The sequence below is a fragment of the Temnothorax nylanderi genome, unplaced genomic scaffold, assembly GCF_030848795.1.
Source record: "Temnothorax nylanderi isolate EJ_2023f unplaced genomic scaffold, tnyl_v1.0 TNYL_tig0558_pilon, whole genome shotgun sequence".
In the NCBI taxonomy this organism is placed as follows: domain Eukaryota; kingdom Metazoa; phylum Arthropoda; class Insecta; order Hymenoptera; family Formicidae; genus Temnothorax; species Temnothorax nylanderi.
The window spans coordinates 1-23549 of NW_027249620.1; the positions used below are offsets into that span (position 1 = coordinate 1).

At 40.6% G+C, this 23549-nt stretch overlaps 1 protein-coding gene across 7 annotated transcripts in view; it reads left to right on the top strand.

The window, feature by feature from the left end:
• The first annotated feature begins 334 nt into the window (after positions 1-334).
• The window catches only part of LOC139783910 (uncharacterized protein CG43867), a 62162-nt gene continuing 38947 nt past the window's right edge, over positions 335-23549 (top strand). For 4 of the 7 annotated variants that reach the window (XM_071723070.1, XM_071723072.1, XM_071723073.1 and 1 more), the window contains exons 1-2: positions 340-553; positions 5917-7242. In XM_071723070.1, coding sequence (XP_071579171.1) covers positions 6187-7242 — 1056 coding nt within the window. In that variant the 5' untranslated portion in view covers positions 340-553; positions 5917-6186. Of the gene's footprint in view, positions 554-5916; positions 7243-23549 lie in introns of all 7 variants that reach the window. The other 3 variants (XM_071723074.1, XM_071723075.1, XM_071723076.1) reach the window with 2 other exon arrangements.

Consider the following 23549-nt stretch of genomic DNA (forward strand, 5'->3'; position numbering starts at 1 on the left):
GGAGAGACGACGAAGGGTCCTCGAGTGGCCCGCGGGTCCGCTCCGAGAGAGGACGAGAGAGAGAGAGACGGGGATCTCTACCTTCCTTCCCGCTCTGCTCTGCTCTGCTCTGCTCCGTTCTCCTCCCGCCTCTCTTCCCTCCCCTCCCCTCCCCTCCCCGCCTCACTCTCACTCCGCTCCGGTACCTGACCTACTTGCGCCCGAGCTGTCATCCTACGGTCGGTACTATTCTCCCCGGCTGGTCGGCGCCCTTCGGCGACGCCGCGCCGCGCCGCGCCGTAACTCCTCTCCGCGCGGTCTGCCTCGCGCGAATCTTCTCTTCTCGCGGAGGTGAGACCCGTGAGACCGGGCCGCGGAGAGTCGCGCCGAAGGGTGGACAAAGAGTGGGGGGTCACGGGGAGCGCGTAAGAACGGAGGCACGACAACGGACGGCGGCGACGATGACGACGACGACGATGACAGCGACGGCGACGACGTGGACGAAGGGAGGAAAAGGAGAGGAGACGAAACGAGTTTGAAAACTGGCACCGCCGGTCGATCGCCGCCGTACCAGGTGATTTCTGAAGCGCGTTATTTTCCCCCTTCTCCCCCCCCCTCCCCCCCCGAAGAGCGGAATGCTAAACAGTCATCGAGCGCTCGATCGACTAACGGCGTCTTCCCGAACGCTCTTTCCTCACCTCGTCTCGCTCTTATTCGCCTTCTCTTCCCTCCTTTCCTCTCGTTTCCTTCCCTCCCTTCTCTCTCTCCTCCTCCCCCCTCTCTCTCTCTCGTGTCTTCTCTCCCTCGAGGGAGAAAGGTCATCGGTCTCGAATTCATCTTTTGTCCGCGCCTCTCGCACAGAGTACGGCGTTTTCTCTTTCGTCCCCCTCTCTCTCTCTCTCGCTCCCTGTCTCTCACGACGAACTTCTCGGGTTTCCTTTAACGAACGTCCGCGCGAGAAATTTACGAGCGGTTCGCGGAATCGAACGCGTCGCGGCCGCGCCGGCCGCCGCGCGTCGCGTATCGACGTCACGCCGTCCCGTTCCGGTCCGTCACGGTGTCTCGCGACACCGATTTTCGTGCGTAAATATTCCCGCGGATCCCCGGCATGAATCAGCGCGAGCCTTTTGCAACAGCTGGGCTCCGGGACGCGGCGAGAACGTTAACGCGACAGCGTGGGCTTTGCGATAAGAATTCGCCGTGACGAGATTCGCGATCGTTCAGCGGCGCGAACACGCGCGAAATAAACATCTTTGACGTTCTATAGTCGAAAAAACGCGATATCGCAGAAATCGTTACCACTGAGCGACACTTCAATGAATGTGTGAGGAAAGGGTAGAAAAGAGGCAACATCGATCAACTTTACAATTGACAGTTGTAACGATTAAAGTTGTAGCAATGGAATGCTAAAATGGATTATTTAAAAATATAGTAGTCTGTGTTCATAGTCCATTTTTATTTCAAGACCGTCTTAAAAGTAACGTCTTAAGACGCTAATACTCCGTAATTCGTTTATTACATCTTAAGATTGTACCTAAGGTCTTAAATATAAGATCCGGCTATGAATACTGCTCTGCGAAAATACTAAATTGTTTTCTCGATAAATTTTGTTGTCATATCGCATTTAATCGCGTTAAATTTTGCATGCTGATGTTTATTTTTATTCTCTCGCGTTGCTACCCCTGGAATTTATGCCACGAACTGTTTTCACAACGTCATTCTATTATGAGATATTAGATACGAGTTTCTTCCAATTTTTCATTATTTACAGTTTGACCAGTTTCAAAACTGGAGCATATTTTTATAAAAGAATCGTGTCAACGTGTCACGATATTTAATACACTAAAATAGCATCTAAACTGAAGGTACCTATTTATAAAAGCGTTCGAGAAAGCTGAAACTTTGCGGTGTCTCGCGCGCAACGATCCTTATAAATCAACGAGTAAATCAACGTATGTATCTTGAATACTCGTGTTCTGGATTCTGGCGTGATGGATTTTGATTTGACGAGGAAAAAAATGAACCCTACGCACGTAAATTGATGCCACCGCGATATCAGGTTTCGAAGTCCCTCCCGCCCCCCTCCGCCGTTGGCGCGGTCGAAATGAAATTTGTCGCGAGGTAGCCGGAAACCGACGCGACGGCACACGCTCGTTCACGGGAACGTCTCTTGTACACATACGTTTCACGTGCCGCCGGCCTATTTGTTTTGCCGCGCCTGCAGCGACGGCCCGCTCCCCGCGGTAACGTCATTTCGACAATAACGTCGCGCGATCACGCGACCGAGCTGGACAGAAGCATAGAAGAACGCGTAATTTATGCAAAATGCGAGCCGGCCGCGCCGCGCCGCTCTGGCCGGTCCGGCCCACGGCTATACTACCGCTTGCTTCGTGACCGCCGCTAGTTATGCAATGACAAAACAGCGTTCTAACAACGGCGATTGACTGCCGTTACAGCTCTGCGGTGTATATATCTGCGGGAAATATTCCCGAAAATATATTCCGAACGCTCGCTCTCCGCTTCCATTCTCCTGCAATCATTGTTATCCGTGATAACACGATGTAATTATTGTGATAAAGGAAATCTCTTCTATATGTAAATAAATATGTCTGTCTAAATTGTTTACAGCAGTTAAATTATTTCGTATGTAATTAGACTGAATCTATCTGACTTCTTATTAATTTACATTTTTTAAATTAAGATTGATTAACTGACGGGTTGTGTATTTTCGCTTTGCAGGCAATCAGTTCTTGTTTTTCAACCTCTTTAATTGCGCTGTACGCGTTAGATTTCGGTAAAGGATTGTCTGTTTCAAATATACGAGGATTTAAATTACGAACGGATGTTCGTAAACAGAAAATTCTATACCGGAATTTAATGCATGTACCTACATTTAATTCGTTTTTCCGCTTTTAATTTTCTGTAGCGTTCTTTTTTTGTAAAAGAATTGCACTGCACAATACGATTTTTGGCTCTCCGGCGAAAATAGACGAGTTATTTACGTTAATAAAAATGTTAATCAAGAATTGATTAAAAGATACCTTTGTAGCGTTGAACGTCCGGTTTTAAGGGGGGAACCTCGTGTAAACAACACTTTTTTAAAGATTTTATTACAAAAAAGTGGGAGTAATTATTGAGTTCAAATAAAATACATTGTAATATTTAAGTTTAAAGGTACAAGAAAAAATTTTTTTGTTATAAAAAAAAACAAAATGGCAACGCTACAGCTACTTGAAGTTGGCTCCTCGAGTTTGCGCCGGGCAACGCTCAGGTCCTTGTAATTATCTGAAATCAACGAATTAAATTTTTTTTATTGAAATAAATTATTTTGTACTTCATGAACCTAAATTTAGCAAAAAAAACAAAAAAATGAAAAATTGGGGACATTTAAAAAAATTTATATAATTTTCTGTTTTAAACAAATTGTTAAAAACTATATTTATTATAACAATTTTAATATATTTTTAGGTTCATGAAGTATACGATACATATACAAATATCTATGCAAAATTTCAAGTTAATCGGCCATTAACTTTTTGAGTTATATTGCCCGGCGCGAAAAAAAAGCGTTTTGAGAAAAACGCGTTTAAAGTTTTCGCTACCAAAAAGGTTCAGAGTGACTTATATTTACCTAAGCTTAATCTGCGATGCCAGGGCCGTAAAGTAATCCTTCCTCTTCTAGAAAAACATCTAATTGTGCTGCATTTTCCTCTTTTCGAGCAGTCCTGGCCTCTTTTGTCGCTTTTTGTGATCGTCGATCTTGCCTCTTTACTCGATTCTTATCATAAGTATCAGTAAATTTGGATTTGATTTAGGCTTTGAAACTTTGGAAATATATTCTTCAGATGGTACATGAATTTTTCAAGCCATAAAAAAAAATGCAAAAAAAAAAATTTTTTACACGAGGTTCCCCCCTTAATATCGTCGTTTTCAATTTAAATTCAGAAAGAGGGATTCATATCTCAATATCTTTTTCGCATTTGGACTTTTTAGATTGCACTTTTCTCTCGCGTCTCACAACTTGATATTCCGCGCGAGCCCTCGGATTTTTGAATACCGCGATACTTTTACGATCAGCGCCGTCGATGAAAGTCTTCCTCGTAGTCTCCGGCGCGGCGGCGAGGCTTTACTTAGAGAGCGAGTATGCGAGCGAGCCCTCGGTGATATAAAGGCTGCCTCCTCGTAAGAGCCTCCGAGATTGCGGAGGGCTTCCGTCGCGCCTCGTATAACGCGGAAATCGTTCGAAAGTTAATTTGAAATTTATTCATGAACACCGCGGGGGACCGTAGGTCGAGCATCGCCTGGATACGGGGGGTACTTAAATCTGACACCCTTCGTAGCTACGAATTCTTTGACCGATCTGAATTTTCTTCGGCAAAACAACCGTACGTTACTAGTCACGAGTTTCCAAAGAAATTTTAATTTTTATGTTTATTAAACTTGAAAATAAACTCTTAAACAGAGATTCTTGAAATTAAATCGAAAAGATGAAGTTTTACCATCTTCTTTTGCACATATAAAGCTTCGCTAATTTACAATAATTCTTTAAATTATTTTCAAATGCTTCAAAATTATTAAAAATATTTGATATCTATGTTTTTATTTTTTTTAATCGACTACAAATCGGTCAAAGAATACAGAATGTCCGTTCTAGTTACTCTCTTTTATTTGCACACCTGTGTACGTGTACTCCTGACTTTTGTTATATCCTTTGAAAGATTATTTTAATCTGTATTGTACAAATATCATATAGGAATGGAAATATTCATTCTGTCAAGAATCATATGAATATAAATGGCATAAAGAAGAGATCCGTCCGGTAAATTAGTGGCAAGTTTGCGAGAAGAGATTGGGTGACCTCACGACCGTTTAAAGTTAATTCACAGCGTGTCACATATATGTCACATGTCACGACTCGCGAGTCACGACTTGCATTACACAGTGAACAGCATGTCGTAATTCCCAGGAAAAAAATTTAAAACGTTTGTCATTTAATTTATACGTCTCTCTCAAGCGACGAATTAACGTACTGAAATAATTTTTTAACAGTGAAAAAAAACATTTGAACTTTTCCCTTCGTTCAAACAGAAGCCATTCACAATCGGGTCAGAATGATCTGAATTCTTGATAAAATTCCCGTTTTTCCGTGTTAATATATTTTATGTATGTACATTTAAAAGAAAGCGTTTCTCTTTGTTTCTCTAAACACATTTGGAGATTATTTTGAAACACAGCTACCCTCGATTTTTATTCTTTAACACTCGCAGCCGTTTCCTCTTATTTTTTTCATTTGCGTTAAGTTCAGTTCCCTTTGCGCTCGTCATCTACTTCCTGAGGCAGGTCGCAAAGGCTGGAATTTTTCACGAGCCGACCCGTCGTCCGTGTAGTAATTGCAGAACGAGACGGGTTGCGCTCATCCACTCCCTCCATCCGGTTTTTCATTTGGCTCCTTTTAACGTCGACCTTAAAATAAACTTTGCAGCCCTGCGTGCCATCTTTCCGCGTCGCACTTTTCTTGCCTCTGTCGCCGAAACGTCGGAAGCGCTCGGCGACAGACGACTTTGGCGCCATATCTCGCCAATAAAATATTCACGATAACGAACCGGCAAGAAACCTGAGCAAATATTTTCGCTTTTCTCTCGGTGAATCGTTAATCATATTATATTACAACTTTAACTAAAATTAAACTATTAAATTATGTAATAATATATAATGCGAAATTTTACTGCGTAGTGTTGTAATCTATAGATACGATCAGAAAATATATCAGGTAGTTGACAAGATAGAGGCCCATGATATCCCTATAGCAGTACCCTACGTAAAAAATGGGTGCTTCCATCGTTCGGTGAAACCGTATCCGCGATAACGTTGTCGTCCCTCCCTACTTTATCACTAAGGTTCTATAATATTTCTTCAAAAAAGAAATCTTTATTTTAGGTCGCAGCGCAAGCCCGAGACCGATGTCGCGCTCGACGATGACCATACGAGCGTGTGAAGTAACGAAATGGCGAGGATGAGCAGCTCTTGCTCCCCGAGCGTAGGTATCGAGTCGATCCCTCGCAGGAAGAACGCGATAACCCGAGGAGGGAAGAAGCATAAGCACGGGCTGCCAGATGCGCTGAGGATCCTACGGCAGGAAACAGAAGTCGGCGGGCAGGAAGAGGCGTCATTATAAGGTCGACGAGCAACGACGAATCACGAAGGACGATGGACGAGATACGCGGCTCGTCGTCGGCTCGCCGCCTCTCGCAGATCCTCGATCCGATCACGCGGCTCGCCAGCGACTTCGGCTCCAATTCGGCGCCGTGCAGCCCGCGGCTGGGCGCGCGCGTGCAAGACGCGAGCGGCGGGCCCGCAGCCGCCGGTCAATCGGGCCCAATCGCCGCAGGTACGACCACCGTCGTCGCCGCTATTTCGTCATCGTCTCGAGCGGGTCCGAGCGGCGCCGGGACGGCCAGCGGCTCCAAAGCCGGACCCGATAGCCCGCGATTGTGGCCGCGACAGTTTCGACAGGCTCCAACACCACCGCCACGGCCTAGGCACGTCGGCGCCCCAACCGCTGCCGCCGTCACAGCCATCAGCACCGCCAGTACCTCCGTCTCCGCGAACATTAACAACAACAATAACAACAACAATGCGGGAGGCAGCGCCGACGGCGACGCCCCGCCGCCGGTAGTGCACGCGAGAGACTCGCCCTACGTCAACGTGCCGAATCTGTTCTTCCACAAGGACAAGAGCTTCGCCGAGAGCGCCCGGAGCGCCGGTTACATCGAGCTCCGTGAAAAGCCCAAGTGCAGCCCGTACGACTTCACATCCGAATCGAGCGGTCACGTGGAGTATGCGGATAAGAGAACGTTTGTCACTCCGGTTCAGTCCGACCTGGGCTACGACATCGGAAAGGAACCAGGTAGTCCTCTCTGTAGAGGAAGATCGAACTATGATCCGGGACCTTCGAGCGGTAGAAGCCACTTCGATAGGGGATTTTCGTTCTCCGGCAGACAACCGCAGGCGGAGCAGCTACCGGCCTCGCGGATATACGAAACGAGCAGATTGTTCGTTGATCCGAGAGCCGCCAGTGGCAACGTCGACCTGAAGAGGGAGAAGCTGGACGTCAGGCCCACTTACAGCACCTCCAAGAGCTTCGACGGGTACACGACGACAGTGGAGGAGCTCAACTGGCAGGAGAGGTGTCTGGAGTTGCAGCTGGAGCTGCACAGGAGCAGGAGTCAAGCGACCAGGGTGAGGGACATGCTCCGAGAAAAGGTAAGTTTATGCTCGTTTTTTCCTTGTGAATTAACTTTTTAGCTGCATGCAAAACAGCTTTTTGAAATTATCGATAAATAAGATATAATTATTATACCTTTAACATTTTGGAGTTTAAGACTAGAATCGAAAATTCGAGCTCGCAATAGCTCTCTTTTTCAATAATAAATGATTTATAAAATTTATTAAAGTCTATTAACTTATTTAAATATTTAAGGTATTTACATATTTACTTATTTAAAGTCTTCACATACGGCATTCGTCTTTATATATAGCAGCTAAAGAGTTAATTGTTATCCCACTGTTCCAAAACAGTGTTAAAAGATGAAGTTGAGGAGTAGTGCAATGATTAATGATCCAATAAGATCCAACAAGAAGCCGCGATAAGAAGTATGTACATCGTTTATCTTGTTTAATCGCATTACGTTAGCCATTCGTGGCCAAGGGTCGATGGTTAACGAATCTGTTGACCGGAATTTTATCCGATATACGCGGCATACGTTAAACAAATCACGCAGAGCTTAAGTGCGTGGCGGGGCGAACCTAAATATATATTTCGCAGTCTGTTTAGTATGCGCGGCCACGCGCGCCGATTTAACGCCGTCACCTTAGATAAGGCACATAGACGCATCGCGTTGTTCGGCGTCGGCTTGTTTCTTGTCTCTTCAAAATGTAAGTACCGCATCGATCATTTAGCGAAACAAGCTCCCGCGGAGTGCGGACGACAGTTAATACGGCTGTTGTTTTGAAAAAATACATTCCGCTGCACGCGGTTCTGTGCATGTTCTCCCGCGCGTCAGACAATGACAAGCGTGGGAATTAATTCAGATGTGTTTGAAGAATTTTTCACGCTTGAGAAATTTTTGTAAGATTTGAATTAATGCGCGATATTATAGGACAGAGAGAAAGAGACGAAAAAATTGAGAGAAAGCCCCGTTCCCGGTACGCTTCGGTTTGATTCCCTGATGGGTATGTTCAGGTTTGTTCATCCATTCGTTAGATGTATACGCGGCTTAACGCAAACAAACTGCCTCGCGAAAGAGACGGTGGGACACGCGTCGTGCCGCGACAGCAGCGGAATGGACGTGTATGGAGCACACGTTGACGAGGATTCAACGTCAGACCGGAAATTATACGTCCGCCTCGGCGGACACGCCGTAATATCGCTGACAGTTTTTTTTTTTTACGAACTTTTCCACAATACCTACCACCCGTCCCCGCCCGCTTACCCGCCGCGTTACAACGGTCGTTTTTATTTCTCACCGGCAGGGAACAGGGTCGAGAGCTAAACGACGAATCGGGAAACCGTATCGCGGATACATATCCGTATCGCAATGTCCATATCCGTATACGAATGGTCCAGGTGATATTATCTCTTTCCGCATGTTTTTTTGCCACGCAAGGCAGATTCTACGGGCGAAAGCTTGCAATTTTCCTGAAGCTTCACAGCATGATGTATCGACAGAAGAGATAGTTTACAAACCGATTGAATATTTTAGAATTCTGTTTTATATTCTGTTAAATATTTAAAATATTTAAAATAATTTAATGTGTATGAAATTTACTAAATTACTGTGGAAAAATATTTAAGATGAATAGTAATTCGAATGATTAGAGTTCTGACTGTAATATTTTCTTAGGAATATACCGGCAAATTGACTTTATTTATTTTTCACGTTGCACAGATAACATATTCAACCTCGCCGTGTATCCTCTTGCGGCGTAACCTTTCGCTGAAAGCGGGTGCTGTTTATATTATCGAAGCGGGGAGCCGCGTGCCCCTGAGCGCGTGCAAAATTCAAGACGAAATCCTTGATGTATCTTGGGGCTATCTTTCGCACGGAAGGGATCCCAAACGGATTTACGAGTCGAGGCAATAGGTTTTCCTACCCTCGTGTGCGATGATCTTATTTTGAATAGTGAACATTCTTGTAACGCAAAGCGGATTTAAAATACAATTATTTGTGTATCGACGTAAACATGTTTGTGCGCAAACATGTAAAAATATACAAAAACTCGGTTGCGTGAATAAAAATTTGAAGCTTACATTATAAGCGGACTTTAGCAGACTTTCAAATTTGAAGATAAATTCTGTAGATACATGATATCGAAAATATAGAAAAATGAAGAAAAATGATATAAAATCTTTTCTCGCTGCTTCTCTTTATCTTTTAAAAAGATCGGTTCGCTTAATACTCATCTAATATTCTGCCATTGATCCAACAAAAGTGAAACATACTGAATAATGTTTGTGTAAAGTTATTAAACGTGTTTGAGTTTGTTTAATACATGAGCTTATCTTCTTCACTGTTCGCAACACGTCGCTTATCACTCATCGTTTTCCGATGTGCACGTGGTTTAATGTGATATGCATGAGGGCACACGTACTACATTGTATAGCGGCTTGAATAGAGAAAGGAGAGTGTGTAGAATCAATTGTGGACTATAAATAACGGCCGCACTGAACTGACCGTGACGTCTCATTATCTAGGCAAACGTACAATACGCCGACAGGGAGGGAATATTGTCCGAGCGTGCACATTACTCTATTCAATTCCATTTTCGAACGACGTGTACCAACAGCTATTAAGCGTTCCCGATAATACAGTATGTCTCAGATCTAACGATCCCTCTCTTCACCCACGAATTCTTCTTCGACTAATTTGGAATCGATCTTTCTTCAACGAAGATATCGAGAGAATTCATTATTTCACAAGTTTCCGGTTTTCAGCATTAATTATCATTGTAATTAATCACAATTATACAAATTCAATAAAGTAAAAGGGATTTTTACTAAATCCGTTTGTATCTTTGAAGGTTAATATTCTCAAAGAATCTTCCAGCAGTCGTAAGTTAAAAGCAATCGAGGTCTCGATACTTTTTGTTTAGCAAAAACCGATTCTATTTTTGTCCAAGAATATTTAGACAGAAGGTGGCCCGCTGGATCTGGGACATCCTGTATGTACATATGTAGCTAATATTAATATTGATTCGCCGCGCGTGTGGCATTAATGGAAGTCCTCACGCCACAATAGACAAGACACACGAGTCTTTGAACGTCGATACGGATTTTAAAGGACGTCTGTCAACGTCATAACGTTCAAAACAGTCCTTCCATACTTATTCCATCCTCTTTACTTATAAAAATGTAATGAATTATTTTATCGAGTGAAAATTCGTTTATTTTAAAGTATATAAAAACACTTTTTAATTTGTTTATATTAATCCCTGAGGGAGAAAAGTCTTATATTAAGGTAAACTAAGTAAAGTAACGGTATTAATAGTTATATAACATCGAACAAACTTTACATTAAAGCAAAATTACTGTATTAATTGTTATATAACAGAATAAACCTTGGAAAACCGCGTGTGGCTTACCCGCTGTATACCTTTTTTTAGACAACACGTTGCATTCAAAAAAACCTCTCTGTTTTATGTATCTTGTAAATTAAAATACGTACAATATTGGAAGCCACGCTTTTCAAATACTCCCCGTGTAAACGTGACAATAATAAAACATTAACGGAATTAAAATACCTACAGCGGAAGAATTGTCCCGCGATAATTTCATTACTTTCTCCGATAATGGAACATTTAATATTGGCAACCGGTTTGCAATTAAACCGATGAAAAATTTATATAACACGCCATCAGTTACCACTGTTTTTCCTTTCTCTGCGTTTGGCAGTCCTCGCGCTGATGAGTTTTCACGCTAACGAAGCTTAGTTTTCTCTCGAAAAACCCTCCATCGACTTTTCGTTACGCGTTTGCAGGAGGCGTTCGAGAAGAAAAGAGTCTTTTTTCTTTCTTCCTTTATGGAGATGTGTGACTTTTGTGATAGAGCACTTTTTATTCTTCTTATCCCGTTTTTATAATTTTTTCCCCCTTCTTTTACGAATGTCCCTTTTGGGACACAGTATCACTCTTTTCTAATTCGCTATCAGTTTCTGCAACGCACAACGCACACGTAGAAACTTTCAAAAATTGACGGAAAAGTGTCTAGAGCGTGGTAAAGAGAAAAATGCGCGATAGAGACAAGACAAATAAAGACGGATAGGCGACTCGTCTCTCTATCGATACGAACGACGGGACGCACCGGACGCACGCGCTCGAATCTCCCGGGACCTATGCGAGACAGATACCGGTTAGCATTGCCATGTGCGTGAAATATCCGCCATTATCTTGATTTGTTTGCGCCTACCTTGAGTGCGTACGCAATATTTCGAACGGTTAATTTGTTGATCGACTCGCCCTACCCTTGTAGCCTTTAATTTTTCATCCTAATGGATCGCTATCGATAGCTTTTGCACGTGTCACTGTGCTATTGCCGTAGTATCGATGTGGTGCTCAATCAACTTGAATCTATAAATAATTCGTGACAATACGTCTTTCGAACGTAAAAAAAAAAAGAAAAACGAAACAATGACATATCTATCGCCATAAAAACGAACGTCTCTTCAAGCATACGTCTTTGGAATTCGGTATAAGGTTCAGTACAGATTTGAAATCACTACACAATCTCGAAAATCAGTACTGTGTCAAGTTCGTTGTTACCTGATTCTCGATTCCGAGATAGACCCCAATCAACGTGATTCTACAGGAAAGAAGACATTTACAGAAATTCAATCGGGACATTTGTCTACGGTGATATTTTTTTTCTCCGATTTTCGTTGCTAATCTGTGAAAATTCGTGAGAGTGATTCAACATTTTTCATAATTTTGCAAAGTAAATCCCGTGTCGTTAAAAAATAATTTAATTTATTTCCAGTTTTGTATAAATTGAATGTAATTCTAGATGATATGGGAAGTTCTAATCATTACAGGTATATCCCTTACAGCTTATCGATAGGTATTCTGTCTACGCCGTAACGTAATTCGGGATACAAAGCGAGTACAAATGTTACACGAACGTCTCTCCAAGCGCGTCCGTGTGTAGGTTTGATAAAATAGGTAGACAGAGCGAGACAGGGAATTACAATCTGCAAAGTTCTCGTAGTAATAGACGTCTGTGTCGGATAGTACACTTCCAAGAGCCGCGGACATTGCGCCCAATTAGTAGTTAAGCTTACGCGAAACTTCGACGAAATTCAAGTTTGGAGAATTGGCGCGGAGGATTAGGATACCATACTTTACACTAGCGCAGTACCGGCGAGCCTTTCTCTGTGGCTTTATAGCCCCATTTATAGCTCAAGTTTCATTAAAAATTATTTTTATTTAAACTCCGATAAAAGAAGAGATAGTCTCGTGCGCGACATCTTGGACACGAACATTATAAGTCCGCTAACATTTTCTAGATCGTATCTATATTTGCGTTTCTGTTTGAGAACTTACAACTAGTTGACGCCAGTTTCGAGACACGATACGGTTTAATAAGTAGATTTTGAGATTCAGCTTGGTATTCATTACATTTGCAATCACGATTCACTTGAGAAATTCAGATGAAGTTTGCCTCGAGATCCAGCCTATTTGCAATAATCGATTTTTTAGAGATTATAAATGTATGTACGAAGCAGGTATCTCTTGTATCGAAGCAAGTATTTCCTGCGGTTTGTTCGTTTCACTTATAAGAAGTGATAGAGGATGGGAATTGTTTTATAAAGCATTGTTTCACTACGATATTTATATGATCGATAATTACCCATCGAAACGCGATTATTTTCTACGAATTAGCCACGTATCAGCACGTGTGATTAAGTAATTCACACGATTGACGACTGTTAATTTATCGACAACTTTTATCGAGGCAAATATTTCGCACGCCTTACTCATTTTACTTGAGAAGCGACAGAGGATGGGAATTTTTAACTTTTAAAGCATTGTTTTATCGCGATATTTATAGAGTCAATAATTTCAATAATGATTCTTATTGTTTTAATGTATTTTGTAGCGAGCTTTAAATTTTTTGCAAAAAGTGATGGCAAATTTCGCCCATTTTTGGGACCTCGAATTTCAAACTTTTTTTTATGCCAAATAGTACTATTAAATGAAACATTAATCCCAGTAAAATTTCAAGATGAGCATAGGCACGGTTCCGGAGATACAAGGGGGTGAAAATACGGGATATCGAAAATTCGTATAAGGGTAACTTTGTCATTTTTAGAGATATTTTAAATCCGCAAGCGGGTTTACAAACGATTCCGAAACAGCACCCGCTTGCGGATTTAAAATATCTCTAAAAATGACAAAGTTACCCTTATACGAATTTTCGATATCCCGTATTTTCACCCCCTTGTATCTCCGGAACCGTGCCTATGCTCATCTTGAAATTTTACTGGGATTAATGTTTCCTCTAATAGTACTATTTGGCATAAAAAAAATTTTGAAATTCGAGGTCCCCAAAAAATGGGCGAAAAAACAGGTCTTTTTGCCATCACTCTTTAAATATAATTTGTTCACACGGATTGTAAATGCAGATTAATACACGAATATTGCATAATTCAAAATATAGAAGGTCGCGATATATTGGTCATTTATTATTAATAATAGGTACATGTATTTCATTAAATTTACATTTTCGAAATACATTGCGCATATGCAATGCTGAATTTTGATTGTACCTCTTCGCGTGATAGCACCTGAATTAGCCATTAACTCGATTTTAATATTGTGCAGTTTATTGTAATATTAATTTTCGAGATTTGTGGATATATTGAGCGCATCATCAAGCTTCATATTACATTTTTGCTTTATTTTTGATCATGTTTCGATGGAATTCCAATTAGTAAAATATACATCGTGATTAATATCAGGAGTGCCGCATAAAGTATTGCGTGATTATTGTATTCTGATAATTACGCATGTTCGTAATTAACGCGAGTATTGTGCTATACGAGTGCTACGATTGCTAATCTGAGAGGAGGAAAGGAGGCTTAGGAGGCATTAAGCGACAGATGAATAAAAATATTTTACTCTCAGATAACATCAATTTATTTAATAATAAAACAATAATTATTAATTTTATCAACTTTTTTAAATAAATAAAACATTTATTCTAATTTTTAGTCTATTCATCCTTGTTTATTGATAGTTTTATAGATCAGTTTTTATAGGAGTAATTATTCGTTTTTTTGCGATCAGCTGAGTACATCTTCAGTTGATCTTTAATCAAAACGTAATTATTGAATCATCTATGTCTCCAGATATGAAACTTTTTTCTGAACATCTCCATCTAATATGCTTTTTGATGCAAGATTTAAATATCACAACGAGCCTTAGTCGAAATACGAGTACGTTAGTCTTAGCGGATCAAAGCGATGATTCAATTGCACGACAACGCGGTCACACTTGAGAGCTGGATCCGTTTTATAATTGGCCATGAATTTTAATTAATGCGTTTAGCTATGTAAGGTCAAATGAGCTAATTGAGGGCGTCGGATAAACGGGACAACGCAATGATTTTTTAATGATGAAATTAATTCTTGTTACAAGAATTTCAAAAATTGAATTTGGTCAATAACTATCAAAGAATGTTTAAAAATAATAATCATTAATTTTATCAAAATATAATTGGAATGATCTAAGAAGTCTTGATTACTTCTTATTTTACTACTTGACCTAACATTATCGCATATAGTTTATGCGTTTGATATCGTATACGTAACATGATAATATAATGAGAATATGGACAATATTATCATAGAGTGTGGCAATCAGCTTCAAATTGACTGCTGTTTGTTCAGATATGCGTTGCTTAATGACGAATTATTACGTAAATAAAATGATGTAATCAAAATCACGCGCACGAAAAAGAGATTAAAATTTCCGTAAACGTTATACTTCTTTGCCACATTTTTTTAAGAATAATATGTTTCTGAAAAAAGTTTCCTATCTTGTATATTGTCTAAACAACGAATTTATTTAACTGACTTAATTACATTGTACATTTTTTGCTTTAAAAAATTACGTTTTATTACATATTTTATATGAAACGTAAACGCAGGAATAAACATAGGTATATAATTTGAAATCTTTATCTGTGAAATATATTCTTAACGAGTATTCTTAGAATACAATCAAGAAAAGACGATATTTTCTCTCCGTCTATCTCTATTTCGTTCCACTGTATTGCGAGAGAGCGGCGCCGCGACGCCGCCGCCCGGGCATTCTGTCTGGCTACGAGAAAACTTCGGCGCCGCGAAGGTATTGCGTCCGAAAAATAGTAAGCCATCGGTTAAACGTAGCTCTCTTGACTTTTTCGCGTTGAATTGCGGTCCGTTGCGTTATCGTTTACGGGTGGGAAGACAACAGGCGAGGTGTAGGAAAAACTGTTCAACCTGAACCACGAGTAGCGAACTTTTCGATATCTTTTAAGATATTTCCTCGAATGAGATTGTCCAACAACGAAGTAAAAAAGATCAAAGCAGTACTATATCGTGCGCTATGGGCGAAACAAACGTAAAGGTTGCACGAAAGAAAACAAGAATAATTTGATTGAACATTACGATATGTTTATCTAACGCTATAATAATTTCTATATTCGCATAGTTATAATTGAATCGCGGTTTACATATATCGTATTTGTAGAGGTTTGATGGACATATATCCATATTTTAATTATTGGATAACGTTAATTGTTTAGAATATAATATATGTTGTTTAGAGTATATCGATAACTGCGATAGTATATGACAGAGATGAGCCATTATGAGGTCGAAACAACGGCGCATATAATTTTTTTCAATGAGATGGATTTATGACGATAATATAATATAGTTATATTTAATGTTACATACTTTATTGATATAACTTCTTACGGTACAGGGAAACATGTTAAATTCCACATCATCCATTATAATTGTGAATTAAGATGAGTGTATATCGAATTTACTTATGCTTGCACGTATATTATTTGATTTACCTATATAATTTTTTTGTGATATACGGAGCGTTTAATTTTTTGCTGTATTTTTTTCTAATATAGCTTATTATTTTTGCTGTAATTTTAAATCCGTTTCGATCTATTCGTTCTATTCTTCGCAGTTTTCTTGATCGCTCGCTCCATGGAATTCGATAAATCCGCCATCAATGTCGAGATACGCCGGGCACATTTCGGCGAGAATTGATTAAACCTGGTTTAACCCTTCGTTTGAGCCCCCATGTGCCTCGTAATCGTAAATTGGGGCGGTTCTCGTACTTGTAGCGCTATATCACCCGCCCGAAAAGCGCGCGCAGTCTCTTTTCCGCGAGCGCGACCTTCTTTAACTTTTAGACCCACGTGAACCGATTCACACTCGCTTTCGTTTGATTTTAAATTACATTACTTTTCCGGCTGCACAATTCGGAAAACTTGCGAAACCAGAACACGTAAAATGTATTGTGTGTAACTTTCTTTAATATTCTAAAAGTAGGTTCTCCTAAATATCCCAAAAGCGGTGATTCGGTACCGCGATATTACGGCCAATTCCGATTCCTTCCTTTCGATTCCTCGGTTTACGGCATCACGGAACGGTTTCCAAAGTCCGGGATTGCGTGAATCTCGAAGAAATTGTCTCACCAGGCGAGGGAGGAAGCGTTGTCGCAGTCGTGGCATATATATAAGGGCGAGAGGCACAACACGAAGGGATCGGAGGCACTGAGGGGTTGTTCTATCTGACGTACGATAAAGCTCGCGCGTAACGGACTGAGACCGTGTTCTCCAGATGGACTCTTTTTAACCTGGGACCTCGCTAGACGGATGGACACGTTAATATCATTTGCCTGCCATGCCGTTACTCTCTTTTCGACCGCGGCATCTACTTTGTGCTCGAGTAATAAGTAATTTCGAGTTTTAATCACATCGGGATTTTATTCTATTACCCACGCTCCGGAGAATGTGTTATTGGTGATGGAAAACCTTTTAAACCTCCTGCATTATGTCTCAAGCAAAAATTTTAAGCGAGTCAAATAAAAAGGATAAATTATGCTTCGCTGAAACGAAGCATAATTAAATTATATATACATTCCCTTCGTGATACGTAAAAACAGAGACGTAGTATTGCTTTACGTGTCTTTAATTTTGAGTAAAAATTTATATATTTATATTTTATATCATCTTCCATTCTCGAATGAAAGAGATAGTCATGATAAAATAAGTTATACCGTAGAGAATTGATGAAATTTTTTAATATTTTATATTTATTTTTACTTTTTAATATCTTTAATATTAAGAATATTTGGTTTTTTTTTCAGTTTAATAAGAGAGCTTCAAAAAGATACTTAAGTTACTATTTTAATCTTGGCATTTCATTACCATGATTAAATCGATAATATCGTATCTCAGCTATTTTTCCGAAGGACATGCACCAGTCCGTCTGCCATAAAGTTTAGGTTTATTCGAGGTTTTATTAAACGGGTGATTACTATTACGTCTTTTTCGAAATTCTTGCTCTCTACTTATTAGAAACTGTTACTTTGCTTTTATTCAGTTTTAATTTACGGTAATGCAGCAGGTTTTAAATTAAAGCTAAAAAATGAGACTCGTCGGCCGCAAAAAGGTTAAATAATTCACGCGTTGTTCCCATTTTCATACAATCCATCTGCGTGAAAGAATGGGAGGGACGGTTGAATTTTCATTCTGTTTGTCATGCGCAACCGTTTTGCAAACCTGCCGCTGATGCTGAGCACAGGGGGAAAAAAAGGAATTGAGACTGTTCGACAGCCGACACAAGCCGCGGAAATGAAAGGACAGGCTCCGGTGATTAAAAGCCCTTGGGCGGCAATTGATTTTTTTCGCATCCATTACACCCACAGATGGACACGGTTTGTCTACGGAGTGTAGGAATATCGACGAGGCGGTCGCGCATGTTTATTCTGCAACCGCCGTTTATTTGCTGAATATTAATCATTTTAATCGCCCGACAAATGGTATAAAATATTATTTGCAATAAAGGTCGAAAAGTGCAATTTGCCCAAAAAGCACATTCGGGACGCATTTAATAAGTTTTCAGTATCTAATTTAGTCCAATAGCTTGATCATTTTTTAAATATTGATTTTGGCTAGTGTAATTTTGATAACATATTCGTGGAAAGTATTTATGGGAACACAATTCTGCACTTGTTACAGTTTTTTTTTAAATTCAACATGAAGTCTATCCCAATTGGCATATCTGTCGAACCGCACGATCAACCTAAAGCTCACGTCCGGCCGATCCATTTATCCCTGCATGTGGGAGAAAATAAAGAAGAAAAAAGCTCGCGTATTTATTGGCTTGCGTCGCGACAGTTACATATTGCAACGCGCGTATAAGCCGAGCCTTATGTATACAGCTCGTGGATCATGAAGTGCGTTTCATTGCTGCTTTCCTCGCAGGCCACTCTGCGCGTCACTGCAAAGCACATTTGAGAACTTCTATAAAATGGATAGTTGTTTGGTTGACGTAAAAAGCTTTATCGTATCCATCAAATAGAACTGGACATATATAACATACGTTTAAATATAATCTTTATTAACCAACATAATTATTGGACTTGATACACTTTTTCCTCGCGTGTATTTTCTATATATTATTTAAAAAGTAATGTTTCTTTTAGAGATTTTCGACTCTATGGCACTCTCTTTCACGGCCATTTTTCGATATAGCTCGCCCTGCAGTCATATGTTCCTTCGAAAAAAGATCGATATTTCGTTTTAGTAAAGAGATGGAGAGAGGAGAGAACACGCGCGTAAGAGAATATCCTCTGTTGGATTTGCAAGTCCAGAAGCTTGTTCTATTGTATCTTCCATGAAGCATACATCTCCCGTAGTTCGTCTCGACTTCCCTATCCATCTTCCTCTCTCTTCTGCGACTGTACCCTTTTTTGTCTATCTCCCTTTGCGTTTACATATCGTCTGTCGACGCCGTCGAGTACGACAAAGTAGAATTTCAACACATGGCACTTTCGCCCTCGCGTACGCGATAAGAGCACCTTTCTCTTCTCTTTTCTGAATGAAACTACAGAAAAGAGAGGAAAGTTTATTCGTATTACGTAATCGTCAGAGCTGAATAATATTTCAACGTGAAGTATATGTTAGAAGTATTAGTTGAAATATTATATAATATTTTTTGTTATATAATTAGTGAAAATTACATATATATAATTTATTTATTTAAAGTATTTAAAATATATATAAATGGTAATAATCACTTATAGTGATAAATTCGAGTAATAAACAGAAGAGAGACAGGCATTTACTAAAACTAATACAAATTACGTATTTTTTCATGGAAATATAATATATATCTATATATATAATATTTACATGCATTATTTTGGTAATATTCTTAAGTATATTCTTACATGTGCGAAAAATTAATATTATAATTATTTTCTAGCGACTTGAGATTGTTGACGAAAGTAAAATAAGTTGAAAACTGAATAACTGAATAGTTGAATACGTTGCGAAAGTCCGCGCAGAAGTTTGAAAGTAAAGCGGACGAAATTCTCTTCGGCAGCACGAGAATTTATCACGGCCACGAATCTCTCGATTCGAATCCAATTTTCGAGATATACGAGACCACGCGCAATTTCCTACGTTTTTCGGATTTCCTATGTTTCCTCTACTTTCACTTCCGCCGCATTCTTCCCCTTGTTTACCGTTCGGTATTTGTCTGCCAAAAAATGATATAGTGATCCACCGTGGGCTTAGGTGGATAGAAACGCCAATCTTTCTTCCGTTATTTGTGATACAGTAACTCGCAAAACTTTTCGCATATCCAAGTTACACCGCACGATTCTGCATAGATTAGATTTTAATGCAGATATACAAATTACTTTTACGTACTTTATTAAACTTTTTAGCATTTTGTAATATTTTGAAGTATACATAATTTACTTGAATAAAATATAAGAAGAACTGAAAAGCATTAGCAAGAATCCATTCAGCATATATAAATTAGAAAGATTTGATAAATGGACGATCATGAATAATTAGGGTAAACTCGGGTAAGATGGCCATAGAGGAAAGACGGCTAACCTATGTTCTTTCAATCTAGCTCGCCATGAAACTTGGAATAAACATGTGTTGGCCATCTTTCCTCTATGGCCACCTTACTCGAGTTTATCCTAAGTAATTATATATATAATCTTATTATTGTACCTGCAATCGCTAAATTAAACTGTCTAATACATACAAAAGCAATTAATTGTTCCGGTTTTTTCGTTCTTTTACAATACTCTATTAAACGCATGTCACTTCTTCGCTCTCCAAAGTCGCCCGGTCGCCTTAACATAAAATGGATATGCGCAATTATCGCGGGCTCTCTTTTGTCCGGCGTTGAGAGATTTTAAAAGCCTTCCATTCCAAGTTCGATTAACGCACCCCCTTTGTTTTTTGCCCAAGGTCCCGCGCAGCCGACCCGTTAGTCTCCCTTTTCCTCTATTTTGTGAAAATAAAAGTTGATCGTACGAGCAGATCCCATTTAGCTTGGAAAGTTATCTCGAGGAACTTTACCGGGGTCGGCGGAGAGCACGCTTTTTCGCGCTTTGTTTTCCACTTATCCTCGATGCCTCTTTCCTCCGGACAACTATTTTCCATTGACAGCCGGTTGAACTCTCGATTTTCCGATTAATATGCCGATAAAAGAAGTGCTGCGTCACATGCATTTCTCGTGTAGAGTATCTTGCATATATACAATTAAAATGCAATATAAAGATATTTTTTTACGTCAAAAGATAATGAGAGAGTTTCGCAAAATGAGTGGCCAGTGAGCAAAATACAAGTAAGTTGGGTCTAATAAATCAAAGCTTTTTAAGAAGAGAAAGAGAGAGAAGATAGATCACCCAAATTTAGCAATCGCGCGAATCGAGAAAGAGGACTGAAGAAGAAATTGGCTGACCAAATGGGACCCGCGGATATCGAAATGGGGGCGGTTTAAATCGAGATAAAGAAAGTGAGAGAGTGAGAGAGAAAGAGAAAAAGAAAAAAAAATAAGATGCTCGATGGGCTTTTTATCGAGTGATTTGGTCAAGCGGCTCCCTTCGGAGCGATAACGGTCGTCAATAGACGTCCAGGACGTGGAGAAGAGCCCACGCCGCGCCGGCCGGCTTTCCTTTCTCCCTCCTTAGTCATCACTTTATCTCGCCCTGTTACCTTTCTCCCCGTCTGCCGGGAAACTTTGTGATTTAATTGAAAAGAGATTCATCGTAACTCCATTCGCGCGGCGCGCTCTTAATCCGCGGTCGACGAGCTAATCTATAATACTGCCAGTCTTGCAGACTGCCCGCCGCGACTGAGAAGGAATTTCATTAATGAAGAATTTTCGCCATAAATGATATGCTACTTATATAGGTACATGAATACACCGCGATTCCAGGTGCGATGCTAAACTATCAATTCGTTGTATTGACTTTATGTCAGATCTACTTGTCATTTTTAATCCATTCTGTGGCAAAGTGCAATATCTTGTAACCACACGTGGGAGAGAGGAGACCTTACTTTATCATCGCTCCCCTCGGCAGAAAGATTCGTTGTGTAACGAATGTTGCCACGAGTGAACTGTCAAGCGGACGAGTGTTACGGTGTGACGAAAAATCGAGCGAGAGCGCGAGATTCAATGAGGGGGGGGGGGGGGGCGAGAAAGAAATTTTTCCCCTTGAAGGGTACGGTCGAAGACGGGGGCGGTTTGGGGGAGGTAGTCTCTTCTATTGTTTAACTTGATAAATGAAGTAGTCGGGCGCACGGAAGCTCAATCCCGCCTGCCCGGTACACAATGCAATGGCGGCGATATATTGTTCCGAGTTAATTCAATGTCGGAAACTCTCGCTCTGCCTCGCGCAGGTAACGGCGTATATAGACGCGCGGTGAGTTAAATATACAATATATTTAGTCGAGACCGTCGAGACTGCCCGCTCTCTGTACGGCCGACGCGCCCCTTTTTCTCGTTTCCGCGCCCAATTGTGCGATTCCACATTTCCTCCGACTGCGATCGCATTACCACCGTTACTGAGAAGTGCGGTTTTTTTTCCTTAGCTACTTTCTCGATTTACTCAATCATATTGATTTATTGTATCTATACGGATCTCTGTACGGATCGTCTCGCAAAACCTACATCTCTATGATGTAAAAGCAAAAACTGACAAGTGAGACTAACAAGACAATATGTGGTATATGTTTTGTACCTTCGTGTCACTATTATTCATTATTATATCTGCGGCTGTAAAATGCAGCTGCACCTTTTAACGTATCACCAAAGTATCTTTTAATGCTTTGCTCGACTGTTTTTTTTCTATACGAAAAGTAATATCACTTTACTAGGATTAACTATATTTAGAAAAGTACAAATTGTAGTTTTTACACGAGCGTTTATTGGGTAAAGTGACCGTCGTTGCAAATTACGACGCGATAAAATCGATCCGAAGGGACGGGATACGCTGCAGTAAATCGGTGAAAGAAAAAGAGGTAGAGGCCGAAAGGGGGAGAAATAGGAAGTGCGAGTGCCCTATCATCGTACTCGTCACGATCGAGCCTTCCTGCTTACGAGCGACCTTTATGTGGATTAGGTGAGAGAATCGTAAAGTGAAAATCCCCTCTTCCGCCCGGCTATTTCACCGAGCGGGTATGAAGGGCGATGAGAATGCCACCTTGCGCACGAGGAGTCTGCTGCTCGTTCCGCAGGAGGAAACGATCGTAAGTTTTTTAAATCGATCCCTGAAAAATTCAGCCGAAGTGTTCCTCTAACTCATGATATCTCAGGTGTTCCACTTTTCCCTCCTTTTGCCTCCGAACTGGTCTTACAAACATTCCGATATTTCATGTGTGTGCTTGTCGTTTATTGTATATCCCTCGATGAAAGCAGATATATCGAGAACAGTATAATTTCGGTAATTTTTTCGACGTTGCAAACGCGAAAGAAAGGGCTTCCCGACCACGTTTCTATTGTCGACGAAAGATCGAAACGCCCGTCGGCGCGCGAGAAAGAAATTTACGGTTTCACCGAAATTATCCCGGTTTCAATTCCCCGGTTCCTCCTTGTAACCTTTATTCGCGACCCCGCTAACGAACGAGCGAGCGAGAGGATAAGAGAGGTAATGCAAATTGTGATACGAACGTACGCTCGCGCCGGAATATCTTGCATGTAAATGGCCGAGATGGAGTGCAGGGCCGAGATAGAGCGAAGATTGGGCCGTGACGTGCGCGAGCCTCGAGTGTCTTAATATCGCGAGGCGGAGAGAGGCTGCGAGGCAACTTTGTCTTCATTTTCATCTTCGTCTTCGCGCTAGCTACCGAGAGTCTCATTTTCCCAGATATGTATTTACCTCCGACGTAGATATTTATAATTTCGAGGTTGTATTAGCATTTTGAGAATAAGGAGCGCTTTAATAGAACAATCAACGTGCAGAATTTCAAACAA